The following is a 17287-nucleotide window of genomic DNA, read 5'->3' on the forward strand; positions in this document are numbered from 1 at the left end:
CTCCCAACTCAATAGTTGTTGTGATTGTTACAGTTTTTTGGTGTTGGTGTTTTGTTCTTTTTGGAATGTCTGGATTTTTCCTTTCCTTGGTTTTTTCAGTTTTGTAACTTGGCTGAAAAATAGTTTTTCAGAGGCGGGGGTATGGTCTGGCCAGAGAACTCGAATTGTAGCACCAGAATGCCAGACTGTAGTTCTACCAATAGCAGGCTTGTGTTTGCGCCGGCGCAGACCGTCCTGCTGCTTGGCATTGTGGATGTTTTTGTAAGTCTTCTCTGTCTTGTTTCATTGGCCCGTTTTTTTGCAAGACCAAATTTGTTTTTGTCTGTCATGTAATTTTCGATCGGAAATTTCTTGTAAATTGTTTGAGTGTCGTGTGTGTGAATTATGAATATAACAGCATAAATAGTATTGAATTGAATTAATTTGAATCGGATTTGAATTTATAAAGAATCCAGTTTGAGCTTTGTTCGAAACACAGTGCATAACCTGCAAGTTGAATGCAGAATCAACGAAAAGGCAGCCCATAAGCAAGAACCTGTCTATTCCCAGATTTCGTCCCACCCTGAACCTGACCAAAACACCCAATAAAGGCTTCGAAGGGCAAGTAGTCAAGATTGGAATAAATTTGATGAGTTTTTGCTCTTTTTTTATTGTTCATTAATGCAGAGTTTAACTGTACAAATAACCTGGCTCAAATTGAAGATTAAATTTTGCCCCTTGTTTGTATTTGATAATTTAAATAGTAAATTACAGTCCTCTGGTAGCTCTAGCCTGAGCTTTGTTCAGAACAAGGAGACTTTAATATTTCATCAAAGATACGCCCAAAATCAGCTTTTTCCAACTTTTTTCTCAGCTTTTCTGCATTTTCTCAGTACTTTGACTTTCTGATGGAATGAAGCATGCTCAAATGGAAAATGCAGGCGAGTGAAGCGAGCCCGCTGATCTCATTTTTGGAGGATCCAGTCGGGGACCCAGGGGGCGGAGCTCTCTGGCTAGACAGATATGGCAAGCGAAGCGAGCCTGACGGCTAGTATTCCAATAAGGCTGCCGCCATAATATTTGTTGTGTCATCGCACTAGAGTTGGCTACAAAAGTCAGCCTGCTTGCTCCGTCTATTTATATTATGTGGTATCTGGTATAAATGACATAGTTGACATTATTATCATCCACAGATGATAGCTAATCATTCAACGCATTCTACAAAGTACGAGAAATTATTAATTACTATCAAGATTGAATGAAATTTGAACATTGATAAAATATAATATTGCTGAACGACCATCAGCGAGTTTCCAATTTGACTTACTGAAGGCCAAAGTCGTTGTTTGTATGTTCTACAATAACTTTAAAACAATTGATCGATCAGCTTCAAATTTTAAACACGTATTCTTCGAACCATTTTACAGGTGAAGTTCGTTGGGCAACAAAATTGACTCACTCCTTCGTCCTTTTCCAGGATATAAAAATAACATTGAAAGTGCATTATAAAGTTGTTATGATTTATCATTAATTTAGTCAGCTGAAGAATTCATTGCATGCACTCTTATTATAGTGCATTGATTCATTCATAACATCAGCTGAGGCTATTTGGGAGCTATCAGACGCGCTGACACATGATTTCAGCTGGTTCACATACAACATAATTTAGAATTTTACATCAACGAAATGATAAGGATTGATATATCAATGCGCGGCTTTCGCCATTTCTTTTCGTCGGAATTTAAGTATTTGAAAGTGATTATTAACAAGCAGTTCGTAATGAAAGAACATTGAAGAGTAATAATTTTCTCTTGGAACTCTGTATTGAAATCATGTATCATACATGAACATCTTCTCATTTAGAAAAATGAATTTGGATTCATATGAGGGTCAAAGATGTTAAAACGACAGAGTAATATTTGAAGAGTAATTTTCCATTTCAAATAGGATTCCCAATAAAACATACTGTCAAATCCTATCATATTAAGCGAGCAATTTCTGTATTTTTATATATTTATATCTGGTTATTTATGTTCAACGGATCTCGAAAACGGCTCTAACGATTTTCACGAAATTTGGAACATAGAAGGTTTATGATAAACAATTCGATAGCATTAGGTCTCATCCTTGGGAAAACTCGCTGAACGACATTAAAAGAATAATTCATCCTTGGCTGAGTTAGCTGTGGATAGTAAAAAAGTGAGTGAGCGAGTGAGTATGTGAAAAATCAAAATATCGCAGCCCCGAAATTCATAAGATGACATATAGCCAGCTGTGAAATATAAACACGATCATTTTAGAGAATTGTGAATTATTATATTTATCAATAAATGAAAATAACGAGCGAAGCTCGGTGCCCCGATATTTATTCTTGTAAGAGAAATATTTTGCGGTTTTTATAATTCCCATCAACTCTGTATGATTGAAAGTTGTGCGTCTCAAAGATTACAATGGAAAAGTTCTTGAGCAAGTTCTTCAACCCAGGGGGTCACTAGATATGATACTACGTCATGAATCAGCGGAGTTTCTACAAATAATTGCTAACGTTCGATAAATGATGAGAAATAATATCATTTCCATTAACACACGACCAGGGTCGTGAGTGAGTGAGAGAGTGCCATTTCACTCTAATTCATATTATATAATTTATTTCTATAGATAAGTAGATCGGAAAATATGGAAAATAGGAAAGTATCGTATGGATACGACACATGACATGGGGGTTGAGTGTCCCTTTTGGAACTTCTGCTCAAAAATTTGAATTCACTCTAGAAGTTTATCATGCAATATGAATTTATGGAAAATAGGGCCCATAATAATTATTATTGCTGGTTGTCAAGGTTAATATACTCTGTAAGCTAGTCTCGTAAAGTACAGTCGTTAACTTTCATGCTTGAGGGAGTCCATTACATTTTTACACACTTTAGTGAGGTCCACGTTATAAGGGCAGTATTTGATTTACATCTTCCATGGAATGCAGTGGCATGGCAGAGAATCGGCAACGTTGTTCTCCTATTACTGTCATTATAACGTGGACCTCACTTTAGTATGCTATTCAATTAATATCCATCTAGCTATTCATCTCATGGTTTAGGACCGTTATGCTACAAATCTCAGTGTTAACTGAAAACGTTAGTCCTAATAGGCTACAACTGTAGTTGTTTTTGGTGAAGCTATGTGGAACCATACGTGATAATGCTACCATACTGCCAATACTAATAGAACTTGAAATGTGGAACATAATCGACCAATACCTTGGGATATCTTCTTATGCTATCTTCCCTCTATGATAAAATTATCGGCTTGAGTTAACAAAAAATCAGCTCGAAATTTGGAACATAAACGACCTGTATCTTGGGACATCTACTTATGCTATTTTCATGTATGTTTTGGAAAGAAATAAATGATTGATTGATTGATTGCTATCTTTTCTCTATGATGAAATTATTGGCTTGAGTTGACAAAAAATCGGCTTGAAATTTGAAACATAAACGACCTATACCTTGGGATATCTTCTTATCCCATCTTTTCCCTATGATAAAGTATGTATCTATGGTTTCAGGTGTCATGGATAAGAAAACGCGACCTTCACATCCTGACAGTTGGTGTTCTAACCTATACAAATGATGCGAGGTTCCAATCGCTGCACTCGGATGGTACGGAAGAGTGGACTCTTAAGATCAGCTCCACGCAGCTCAGAGACTCAGGCACTTACGAGTGTCAAGTGTCAACCGAGCCTAAGATATCGCTAGCATTCAGGCTCAACGTTGTCGGTCAGTTTAAACTCCAGTTCGTACTTAATTGGTTGCTAGAATTAGAAGAATTTGAAAATAAATTATCCATATTTTTCTGTATTGAATTGAAAAACGTTATATTAACTTTGTTGGTTGGTGAAATTTTAACATTATAATGACAGTATTTGATTTAATTGGTGTTGCTATCCTTGTCTATCAATGATTGTCTATCATTTGTCGAATATTCGACAAATGAATATTTATCGTTTGAATTTATTATAAAATCATGGAAAAAATATTCTTCCTTGACAACTGTAATATATTTGAGACCAGCAAGTGATCCGTGCTCCGTAAGTGACTAATTAAAAACTTGACCCACTGAAATCTTGAAGAATATGAAATAGTTGTAAAACCATCCTCGGTAAATTAAAGACCGGTTTCCGAGCTCGGGATCTAGCTCAGTTCTAGACTTTAACCGGCTTTAAACTCGAGTCAGAAAATTGGTTTTACGAGTCAGGGCGTTAACGTAGTCGAGGACTTGAATAGACCCTGGAGTTTAGAGATCACATTAGACTCTGGAGTTTATAATTTAGCTTTCTGAGTGAAGGGCTAATAACTCCAGGACTTGTATTAGATTCTCGCCTCTTTCCAAGTCAAGGATTTATAAAAAAATCGTTAAGTCCAGAACTTAAAACAGCGTGATTTTGAACCCTTTTCAATTGTTAAAACAACGGATTTAAAATAGAGTTCTAGACTCAACTAGGCAAACATATCTCAGTTATTGTTTTGGAGTAGATAAATAGCCAAATGGATGTCATGGAATAACTAACTTATTTAGATTAATCCATCTAAATTCATAATTTATAGCTTGCAAGTTTATTTTAGAATAAAGTTCTATGAGAATGCGTAAAAATCCATATCTCTGGGCCACATCATGAGGCGCGACTCCAGGTACTTTTTACTTCAGACCAGGGAAAAATCGATGGGAAGAAGAGGTCCTGGAAGGAGAAGGATATCTTGGCTGCATAACCTTGGACCGGAAAAACATCAGCTGAACTCTTCCGCATGGCTGTGGACTTGCCAAATTAGGCTTGCCAAGCTGGTTGCCAACATCCGTAATGGATGGAACCTCAAGAAGAAGACATAACCTAAATTTTGTGGAGACAAAACCTAAATTTAAGAAAAAGACAAGGATTCACTTGGAATTGCATCTTTCAATGCGAATGTTTCCAATCAATGTCATTTTAAGTTGATAATAATAGTAATATAAAAATAATAAATAATTATTCTAGTTTTTTTCAAACCAATACGTTTTCAAATCAATAATAGCATAATGTAAAATGAAATGTTTATTTATTCATGTTTCAAAGGTTAGGTTTTGCTTTCAATTTAAAGGCCTACACAATACAAAAAAATCGATACGTATTTTCCACTAAATAATTATTGTTAAAAAATAGTTTGGAGAGCATGCTCATTTGAATTGGCACGCTTCAATCACCTATTTTGCTATAATGCCAGCAATACAACAGCAAGATTTTTTTTAAACCTATACGTTTTCCATTTCAATAGCCTACTAACATTTTTATTCCAAAATCACTGGCAAGGATCAATTATGAATAATAGCTTGCAAGATAGCTACTGCTTGCAAGATTTTGAGGAAAAATCTCCTTCATGATAATTGCTTCAAGTTCAAGTTCGGGACTCAAATAAGTCGAGGACTTATGTGATCCCGGAGTTTAGGAGATAAACCCGTGACTCAAAACGACGATTTAGACCCGAGCGCTTATTATATTGGTCCTGGACTCTGTAAGTCCAGAACTTGAAAATCCCAAGCTCGGAAACCGGCCCTGAGAATCTACTCAGCAATATTGTATACTAGTATCAGTTGAGTAGTTCAGACGTGATGATGCGTCAATCGTGAATTCCTATCCGCTACATGTATAAAGCCGGTTTTTTCATTATATATTATTTATAGGTGAAAATACGAAAAAGAACGATGTAAATAGCAAACATTAGAGAAAGTTTGAGTAGAAATTGTCTTCAGCAGGAGCAGAATGAGTAAAGAAAATTAAAAAAAATAGATTTTGGCGAAAATTTAGAGAATGTGGGAGGATGCGAAAAAGAATATGCAAAATTTATATGCAAATGTATATGCAAAATTTCAAGTTAATCAGTTGAGTAGTTCAGACGTGATGATGCGACAATCGTGAATTCCTATCCCCTACATGTATAAGCCGTTTTTTCATTATATATTATTTATAGGTGAAAATACGGAAAGGAAAGAGGTAAATAGCAAACATTTAGAGAAAGTTTGAGTAGAAATTGTCTTCAGCAGGAGCAGAATGAGTAAAGAAAATTAAAAAATATAGATTTTGGCGAAAATTTAGAGAATGTGGGAGGATGCGAAAATGAAAATCTGTGATTATTCATTACAAATTATAACAAACGTAGAATATCATTATTATTTTAACAAGGTGTGTGCAGGAGTAAGATGGAGAAGATGATGATGATGAGGGCTGAAGAGAGAGAGTGAGAAAGAAAGAGAAAGAGAGAGAAGTATGGATAGAATACAAGAAGAAAGAAGTTACAAAGTAGTCTTGAAGATTTTCATTCTCTCCAACTTATTCTCATTTTCCTTCTCATTCTCATCAAATACTTTTCTTCTTCTTCTTCTTCGTCTTCTTCTTCTTCTTCTCCTCCTTTTTCTTCTTCTTTTCTTCTTTCTCTACTTCATCTTTTCTTCTACTTCTTCTTCTTCTTCTTCTTCTTCTTTTTCTTCTTCTTCTTCTTTTTCTACTTCATCATATTCTTCTTCCTTTTTTTCTTCTCCTTTTTCTTCCATTTCTTCTTCTCCTTCTTTCTCTTCTTTTCCTCCTTCTTCTCCTTCTCCTTATCCCTCTTTTCCTTGAGGAGAAGCAAGCAAATTGGTACATACGAATTGTTGAAGAAGAAGGCGAATGTCGTAGATTAGATTATTCTCGAAACACGAAGCATGGTATTAGTTAGCGTGACTGGAGAAGAAGAAAGGACGTTTTACTGATTCGGAGGGAGAGAGAAGGAGACTGATGAATGGATGGAAATTGAAGGAGAGAGAATGTATCTAGTGATTCAATATTGACTTTATAATTTGTTAAAATACCAGAATCTCTGCTACTCACTGGATCTCTCATTGATTCAATTTACTTGCTAAGTCTTGCTCATCAACAAGATTTCCTTTCTCAACCGCTTATCCTTTTTCTTCTTCTTCTTCTTCTTCTTCTTCTCTTCTTCTTCTTCTTCTTTCTCTTCTTCTTCTTCTCCTTTTTCTTCGTCTTCTTCTTTTTCTTTCATTCTCTCCACTCCCATGCTATTAATTACTCACTCCTATCTTCTTTTCTTCTTCGGTGTTTTTCTTCTGTCTGTCTTCTCTCTCTTCTACTTCCCCTCTTCCTTCGTTTTCATTCTTTCCCATGTTCTTGTTCTTGTTCTTCTTTTCCTTCTATTTACTACTCTCGCACTATTGACTACTTCGATATTTTCTTCTTCTCAATCAGCTTCTTCTTCTCATGTCTCAGTTTTCATCTTCTTCTTATTCTTCGTCTTTTTTTTCTCTACTCCTTCTTTCTCTTGTTTTTTGTATCTTACTTCTTATTCTTCTTCTTTCTCTTCTTTTCATCCTTCTTCTCCTTTCTCTTCTCCCCCTTCTTCTTCTTATTTCTCTCCATCTCCTGTTTAAAACTTTGACACAATGTGACAATTTAGTCACCATAATAACTGTAACTGATATTACCGGTGAATATTGCTGTTCTAGTAAACATTACTGTTACATTATCACCTTATATCATGAAATGAGCAATCTATGGATTTTTGAGGTTACTCATATGGAGTAAACAGTCCATACATTCCAATGAAGTATGCACATAGGTCTTCTTGAATTGTTGAAATATTGTAGAAATATCCAGTACCCTTCTTTAACTTTCCTACATATAGATGTCAAATTAGAAATGGCATGGATGTTGAAACTGTTTGTGTTCATGTGGAAAAGTTTAAGTAATAATTAAATAGTAGTAATTTCTATAATTGATTGTATTGATTGTTAATCCTATGCTAATAATGCAGGTGAATACATAATTACATTTTTATGATGATTAACAGTTACTGGTGAAAAAGACACGGACTATAGTGAGGTCCACGTTATAATGACAGTATTTGATCAACTTTGGTTTTGCTATCCTTGTCTATCATTTGACAAAGCCGGTGGTACTATCCTTTTCCAGTTCCACAACGATGCCTATTATGTCTTTGACAGTGTAAAAATATAATTAATTAATGCAGAGAATCGGCATCGCTATTCTTCTATCTTTATCCACTGCCATTATAACGTGGACCTCACTATAGTAATGGATTCTGAGAATTCCAGGAAAATTGAAATTCAATTTCAATGACATGTTTGGAAGAACTGTTTCCATCATGAATTATTCATGTCAAATTAGATCTCATCATAACGGTGTTAATTATGTTATGAAATTCGATGCAAAAAGAAGCTGAAGTAATTTGATTGAACTTTAGTGAATGTGAGGCTCTTGGCAATTTCGCGCCGTTATAAATCACCTCTTTCATTTGAAAAAGGTTCTCATGTATTGAAACATTCTATCAGCCAATTAAATGATACCGATATTTTCTTTTCTTTCAACTTGGAGTGGCGAAAAATACTCAATAATAATAATATAATAATAATAATAATAATAATAATAATAATAATAATAATAATAAGTTTAACAGAAAGAATAAAGAGGCTTACATAATTGATGTGGCAGTGCCCCTTGATGAGAATCTTGTGAGTACCATTGCCGAAAAGAGAAGAAAATACCAGCCCCTGTCAGTTGAACTGAAAGATATGTATAAATTAAGGAAGGTGGTGATAATCCCTATAGTAGTGTCTGCCAATGGACTGGTCACAAAAGAATGGAGACAAGCAATGGAACAAGTGCAGTTGGAGAGCTGGCATATGAGAATTATGCAGAAAGCAGCAGTTCTTGGTACAACTAATATTGTACGTAAGTTTCAAAGCCTCTGATCTGGAGAAGAGTGAATGAGTCTCTGCTTTGAATTGCAATTATTTTACTCTTAAGGTCAGAATTGATCTCCGGTTACTTAGTTATTAAGACAAAAAATATTTTTTAATAATAATAATAATTTCTCTGTTGAATACAAAAGCATATAAGCTACGGTTATTTACAAAATATATAATACAAATTATTGATTATTTGCTGATTTGAGAGAATATGGCCACTACTAAAAATATGTCCGGATGCCACTAATTTTGATTTATTTTACGACTTCTTGCCAAAAAATGAAAAATTCTATTAAAGATACATCTTGCAAGTCAACAGAAGTGCATTAGAAATTTCAATATAAGTAGCCTACTGCATGAATAAGTTGGTAGTACCTTCAATTTGAAAATGGCTTTCATGTATTGAAGCATTTCGTAAACAAACAATGTATGAAATGATACTAATAATTTCAATTATTTCAACTCATGATGGTTAACAAAGTGTTATAGAATGTTGTTTACTCTAATTTGTAAACACTGCCATATGTGATGCTAGGAAAACTCATATATGTTTTAGTATTGAAGTATTATAATTACTATTATTAGTATTACTGACATTAGTATTCTTCTTTCTTTGGTTGCAGTGTCACGTGCTCATATCTTGGGTAGCGGAGAGTTATATGTGAAAAGAGGAAGTCATATTAACCTTACATGTCTAGTGGTTGAAACAGCTGAAGCACCTTCCTTCATATACTGGTACAGGTTTGTATTTTCAATCATTTTTCTTCCAATCATCTCAGATCAGATGAAATGTCCTTCTTTCTCAAAAAAACATATTTACAAACTATGATAAATATATTTTTCTCTCTCTCTTTTACATATCTTATCAATGTTTAGGGTGGCCATCAACGACAGGATAAGTGTGTTGAACATGACTGAGTGAACTTGTGTTTATTATGTTCATTGAATGTTAGAAGCTGCTGTCGATCAGCTGTTTTCAATTTACAGAAATAAATAATAATACAATCTAATCCTAATCATTCTCCTCCCCCTCTTCCTCCTCCTTCTCCTCCTGCTCCTCTTTCTACTCCTCCTCCTCCTCCCCCTGTAAATGATCCTCTTTTACCTCACCCCCTTCTCCACCTCTTCCTCCTTCTCATCCTTATCCTTCACTGCCACAAGATTGATATCGACATAATAGTCAAGTGAAGGAAGGGTTGTACACGGAATTGTTTTGTTGGCAATTTTTGACTCAGCTGTTTTGTTTAAAAAAGTAAGAAGGGAGTAAAATTATCACAAGTCCCCACCTCTACACCCTGTGAAGAAGAAGAAGAAAAAGAAAAAGAAGTTGAAGAGGAGAGAAAGTACAGAGAGATTGCATGAAGAAGAAGAATAAGACCAAGAAAAAAAGTAAGAAGCTGAAGGGTAATTAGAAGAAGAAAAAAGTAGAAGATGGAGATTAAGAAGAAGAAGAAAAACCAGATTATATATAATACAAAGAAGAAATCGAGAAAAAGTATTGAGAGATTACATGAAGAAGAAGAATAAGATCAAGAAAAAGAAAGTAAGAAGAAGCTGAAGGGTGACAGAAGAGGAACAAGAAGAAAAAAGTAGAAGATGAAAATGAAGAAGAAAAAAAGAAGAAGAAGGAAGAAGAAAGAATGTTGATGAGATGCATTAATTTCAGTAATCACAAACTCAACACTAATCTTTGAGAAAATTCATCAGTATAAATCCTCTGATCCATAAATTAATTAATCTGTGCAAATCCATTGTGATTAGTGCAAACCCATCCATGTTCATCACCCATCCATTATTATTCCTGACAGACTTTTGACAGTAATGCCATAACTTTTGACTAAGAGCTTGTGACCCAAATTAGTTTCAAAACTTATGACCCATCAGATTTGTGTCTTAGATTGTCCTATAAATTCCAAAACAATCAGTAACTGACATAAATTCGAGAAGTATCGTGAGATCAACATTGTGATGACAATTGAGGAAGGTAGGAGAACAGCGTTGCCGATTCTCAGCCTTGTTACTGACTTTTATAGAGGATAGCTAATACCGGTGGTACCTGATGTAATATCAACTGTTCATTCTTATTTGAAATAATTAACTATATTTTATTCTACAAAAAGTATATGTTTGATGATCCAATAATAATCCTATTATATTACGCAAGCGATTTCTGTGTATATATATATTTATATGGTTATGTGGCTATATGGTTATATGGGTATATATTTTTCTTCGGATCTCGAAAACAGTCAGATTCAGTTGAGAAATTCATCCTCGAATGTACTTTAACCAGTATTCCAATACACAAAAAGTGACCAATTCTATATTCTATTTTTTCTATGAGAAACTGAGTCATTCTCGGATTTTTTTCTCTCCTTCCTGCTCTGAATAGTATTGATTAATAATGTGAATATCTTCTAAACCTTTTGAGACATCGATGTGCGGTTTTTGAATCGAAATCATGTATCGTATGACCACCTTTCTATTTTAAAAAAATTAAGTTTCATTCAATATTGCGAATCCAAGATGGCGGACCAGATTTTTAAGGTCATAGTAAAGTAGTATTTTTAATTCGAGTAGGGTCCCAATCACACCCACCGTCAAATCACCTTTGTGTATGATATATTAAGCCGTTCTCGGACTTTTCACCCACTCTGTATACAGGGTGATTCATAATTATGGTGAAATATTTTAATACGTGATAGTAGAGGTGAAAATAAGGAAAAAAGTTCATATAAACATATATCTATAAACGCTTCATTAGCGAGCTATACAGAGTGAAAGATTTCGCCCGGAATTCAGTTCCTCTGGTGAAATACACCGATGCTGAATTGTTTGGGGACTAGTTTTTGAAAAACCTATGCTGGATTCATATGGAAAAATATCTGAAAAATTGAATAAAACTAGTCTGGAAGCTGTAGTATGAGTAGTTTTTGAGAAAAAAGTTGAAATATGCAAAAAATTTAAGTAGAAAAACACAGACTTCTACGTTTGATGCCCAATAACTTTCTTTAATGACCAGTAAGCAAATATTTTTTCGCAATAAAAATTGTAGAGAATTTAATTCTGAAAATAATTATGTAAGCTGTGTAGACTAAATTCAAATAAAAGTTGAATAAAATGTATTCTTATGTAGTACATTACACCATAAAAATTTGCTGTTTTATGAGGAGAGAACTAATAACTCATAGGTTGTAGCTGATTGCAAATAAAACATGGATTTCAATAACAGCTGTTTTTAAAACAGCTGATTTATTATGTTTTAAATAAGAAAATATTCAAATGAAATTATCAGCTGAAAATTATTTTCAGAAATACTTTAGCTCACCTGTTGAACAAAAAAAAACTGTAAGTTAGGCCTACTGTAACCGCGCTGTGTTTTTTGTTTAATCTATTAACCAGCTATTTGTAACCATTCCACTTTGCTTTCGTGTTGAGTGTTAACTTTTTAAAAAATGGCAGGTAATCTTAGACATTATTCATACTCCGAATTAGCTGACATGCATTTAATGTATGGAGTGGGACACTACTGTAATAGTACTGAAGCAAGACGTTTGTATCAAGAGAACTTTCCTAACCGAATATGTCCAAGTGCAAGGTTTTTTGCCACTATTCATCAACGTCTGTCTGGAACAGATTCTTTGATATCCAATGAGCACATTTATGCAGGCAGACCCCGATCTACTATGACTGTTGAGTTAGAAGAACAAGTTCTTAATGAAATTTATGAACATCCAGAGAAGAGCACAAGAGAATTGTCAGTGCAGTTTAATGTCAATCAATCTATTATTTTTTGGAGTATACTAAAATAGCAACAATTACATCCATACCACCTCCAGAAAGTTCATACTCTATTGCCACGAGACTGTATTCCCCGTGCTGGTATTTGCCGATGGTTTTTAGTAAAAATTGTTTACCCAAACTTTTCAACAACAGTTTTATTTACCGACGAGGCACACTTCACAAGAACAGCTATCGTTAACGTCCACAACCAACATATTCGGGCAACTGAGAATCCTCATGCCATCAATCCTAATCTTCCACAACATCAGTTTTCAGTAAACATTTAGGCAGGTATCATAGGAGATCATCTACTTCTGTTCGAGCTTCCTCCCAGGCTTATTAGCATAATCTATTAGTCTTTTGGTATAAGTTTAATGTCATTTAGATATGCTACTTTCATATAAAAAAAAACGTTTCATAAAAAAACGAATATTTTATTTGCAATCAGCTACAACTTATGAGTTATTAGTTCTCTCCTCATAAAACAGCAAATTTTTGTGGTGTAATGTACTACATAAGAATACATTTTATTCAAATTTAGTTTACACAGCTTACATAATTCTTTTCAGAATTAAATTCTCTACAATTTTTATTGCAAAAAATTATTTGTTTACTGGTCATTAAAGAAAGTTATTGGGCATCAAACGTAGTAGTAGATGTTTTTCTACTAAGATTTTTTGCATATTTCAACTTTTTTCTCAAAAACTACTCACACTACAGGTTCCAGACTAGTTTTATTAAATTTTTCACATGTTTTTCCATATGAATCAAGCATAAGTTTTTCAAAAACTAGTCCCCAAACAATTCAGTATCGGTGTATTTCACCAGAGGAACTGAATTCCGGGCGAAATCTTTCACTCTGTATAGCTCGCTAATGAAGCGTTTATGGATATATGTTTATATGAACTTTTTTTCTTATTTGTACCTCTGCTATCACGCATTAAAATATTTTACCATAATTATGAATCACCCTGTATAAAAGCGAAATGGCTCTCACTCACTGACTGACTGACTGACTCACTCACTCACTCGCAGAACTAAAAATCTACCGGACCAAAAACGTTAAAATTAGGTAGGTATGTTCAGTTGGCCCTTTAGAGGCGCACTAAGAACGGGTTTGGAAAAATTTCCAAAGATACGACCAAAATCTGCATTTTCCAGCGTTTTTTAGCATTTTCTCAGCTTTATCGAGAACAAATGAACAGAAAATGTTCAAATTGAGTACCGAAGTTCAGCTAGGGTGTAACAATGTTGTGTTAGAAGGAATTTGAAATAACGCCAAAGATACGCCCAAATTAGCGTTTTATGCGTTTTCTCAGTTCTTTCATCAAGTAATGTTCAAATTTGGTACAGAGGTTTAGCTAGGGTCTAAAAATTGTATGATAAGGTGACTTTAATATTTCATCAAAGATACGCCCAAAATCAACGTTTTTCTCAGCTTTTCTGCGTTTTCTCACCTTTTTCGCTATCTCTAATTTTAAAGGCTAGTTGGGGTACAATAATTCTCATAATATCCTAACGAAGTTTTCCACCCTGCACTACATAATAAATTGAAATTAATCGGTGATTGAATCGAGCGAGGAAGTACTTTGACTTTCTGATGGAATGAAGCATGCTCAAATGAAAAATGCAGACGAGCGAAGCAAGACAGCTGATCTCATTTTTGGACGATCCAGTCGGGGGTCCAGGGGGCGGAGCCCCCTAGCTACACGGATATGGCGAGCGAAGCGAGCCTGACGGCTAGTGTATCATATCTGTATCTCTATTACAGTGTGTTTTTTAATCCCATTTCAATTTTAATTTTCAGAGAAGGCGAGGTTGTAAACTATTCTCAACGAGGTGGCATCTCAGTGTTGACTGAGAAGAAATCGCGTAGCAGTCGACTTCTGATATCAAGGGCAGAGCCCCCCGACTCTGGCAATTACACTTGCATACCTTCAGCCAGCGACTCAGCCTCTGTTCTAGTGCATGTGCTCAATGGTAAGTTGATTCATTATACATTTATTCATTCATTCTTCTTAAACGATATAGCAACGTTGCGGGGAAAGAAAAATATGGTGCTATCTACTTTGTCGAATGATAGACAAGGATAGAAACACAAATATGGTTAATCAAATACTGCCATTATTATAACGTGAACCTCACTATAGACAATAAATTATTCATTTATTTCTTCTTCTTGTTCTTCTTCTTCTTCTTCTTCTTCTTCTTCTTCTTCTTCTTCTTCTTCTTCTTCTTCTTCTTCTTCTTCTTCTTCTTCTTCTTCTTCTTCTTCTTCTCTTCTTCTTCTTCTTATTCAACACTGAAATATATATTTTCAATGATTCAATAATAAATTTTCATAATTATTATTGAGACCAAACATTTATGTTAATTCATTATATTTCTTAATTTTGTTGAAAAACGATCTTTGGGGGTGAAAAAGTGGTAAGTTGATTGATTATTCATTACATTTATTCATTCATTCTTCTAAAACGATATGATATATGGTAAAGAGGCGGAGAAAGAAAAGTATAGTGCTATCTACTTTGTCGAATGGTAGACAAGGATAGCAACTCCAATAATGTTAATCAAATACTGCCATTATAACGTGGACCTCATTATAGGTGAACATTTCAAATCATATTCTGTTGATACCATATCTAGCTAGGGACACAATTAATATTTTAGTACGCATTACTGTTTTTGTGAATTGTACATAATTATATCAACTCCGATTATACTCATGTACTAATCCTATATACTCTGATGAACGTGTAGAAGATTATTGGGATAATTATCCAATTATTCAGAAAGCGTATCGACGCAATCTAGATTTGGAGATCTAGACAGGAATTATGGGAATATTACAACAGAATTGTATCATTACAATTTCATATCTTCAGCTATAGTGAGGTCCACGTTATAATAGCAGAATTGATATTGGTCTTTTTGTGTAGTTGAGAAGTTGATATTGTGGTAATTATTCATATTGAATGAAAAAGAAATTGTCAAAAACCACAGATTTATTGATACTTAGAAAGACCGGTTTCGGTTATTACACCATTGCCAATCTCTGATAAACTCAGAATCATCTCAGACAATCTCAGATAAACTCATAATCTCTGATAAACTCAGAGATTGACAATGGTGTGATAGCCGAAACCGGTCTTTCTAAGTATCAATAAATCTGTGGTTTTTGACAATTTCTTAGTCTTTTTCATTCAATTAATATTGGTGTTGCTATCCTTGTCTACCATTCGACAAAGCAGATGGCGCAATCCTTTTCTACCTCCGCAAGGCAGCTGAATTGGGTTTCAACAATGTGGAATATTGTTTTGTTTTGTTTTGTAGATCAACAAAATATTTATTCTCGATTTATGTATTATTAATTTAAAGCACAATTCATTAAACTGATTGGGGAAGGACCAACAGGCACAGCCCAAAACTAGAAGAAAGGAAGGCTTCAAGTTATTATGATGAAAATTTTGTTTTTTTGTCTGTAGGACATGGTTTTCTATTTTCGCTAGTACTCCCCCTCCTCACCATACTGAATTTCAAAATTTCTGAGGAAACTTTTTCAGAATAATTATACTTTCTCATGATATGTAATTTTTTATCATTACTTTATAATACTTCAAGTTGTATAGAATAGAAGTAGTGTGTTTCCAGGATTTAAAAAAAAACCTTCAACCTTCAAAATTACCCCTTTATTGAAAATCTGTAGATCCAAAACCAGAAATCGTAGAATCTTACGCGACCACTCAATTTATTGGATATGTTATTGTCTTCAATTTTGTAGAGAATGCTTTTTTCTGAAAACCCGAGGTTTTTGAAATAGAATAGAAACATTGAAAAAGTGTCAAAATTTGTGGGTTTTTGGTTGTGTAGCCAGGGCAGAGGGCCTTCCAGGGCTATTTCCTGGGAAAAAATGGCCATTTGACTGGACTATGGATTATAGCTACTGAGAAGAATCATCTTTATTTTTACAAATATATTTTTTTTTAATTTTCCAGGGGAACAACCAGCAGCAATGCAGCATGGTAATAGCAGTAGAGGCGCTGTTGCCAGACTTCTGCCCACACTTTTGCTGGTGTGCCAACTCGTGCGAGATGCGACAATGTCCTACACACACTCCATCCTCCGGTGATCTATTTCTATCAAAATCGTTGAGGAAATCGTCAAAATTCTTTGAGGAAATCATCCAAAATCATCTTTGAGGGAGTCATCAAACATTCGTTATTAAATTGAATCAAAATATCCAAGTTAATTTGGAAAATATATTATGTACATAAATATAATGATTATTCTGTATTCTTTGTGAGATACTTTTACCAATTCTCAAAAAAAAATTCCTGATCTGATCTGTAAATTTAATTACAATGATGTGAATAATATAAAGGTTGTGATAACACATATAATTCTAGTTAAAAAGTAAAGAATAACTTTTTAATTGAATTGTGTTGTAATTTATTTATAAATTATTGATACTCCACATTATAATGTTAGTTGAAAAAGATAGGAGAAGAGCTTTACCGATTCTCTACATCGTCACTGCCTTCTATAGAGGATAGCTGATACCTATATCTGATGGATGTAAAATTAACTGTTCATTCCTCATTGAAAATAGTTAAATTTTATTCGCCAAGAAAATATTTTTATTCAATGACTTAATTCATTGAATTAACATAATAATAATACTGAGGTTGATGCCTACATAAGCTCTTACGCTTGTGCGTGGGTAATGAGGGAGAGGGAT

The 17287-nt window shown here is 34.1% G+C and overlaps 1 protein-coding gene across 2 annotated transcripts in view; it reads left to right on the top strand.

Moving 5' to 3' along the window:
* LOC111059255 (transmembrane and immunoglobulin domain-containing protein 1) overlaps positions 1–16986 on the top strand; it is a 50741-nt gene extending 33755 nt beyond the window's left edge. The window contains exons 2-6 of one of the 2 annotated variants that reach the window (XM_039438992.1): positions 3542–3752; positions 9390–9507; positions 14357–14529; positions 16545–16705; positions 16738–16871. In XM_039438992.1, the coding sequence (XP_039294926.1) occupies positions 3542–3752; positions 9390–9507; positions 14357–14529; positions 16545–16678 (636 nt within the window). In that variant the 3' untranslated portion in view covers positions 16679–16705; positions 16738–16871. Of the gene's footprint in view, positions 1–3541; positions 3753–9389; positions 9508–14356; positions 14530–16544 lie in introns of both variants that reach the window. The other variant, XM_039438991.1, reaches the window with a different exon arrangement.
* The last annotated feature ends 301 nt before the right edge of the window (positions 16987–17287 follow it).

Source organism: Nilaparvata lugens, chromosome 12 (assembly GCF_014356525.2).
Source record: "Nilaparvata lugens isolate BPH chromosome 12, ASM1435652v1, whole genome shotgun sequence".
Taxonomy (NCBI): Eukaryota; Metazoa; Arthropoda; class Insecta; order Hemiptera; family Delphacidae; genus Nilaparvata; species Nilaparvata lugens.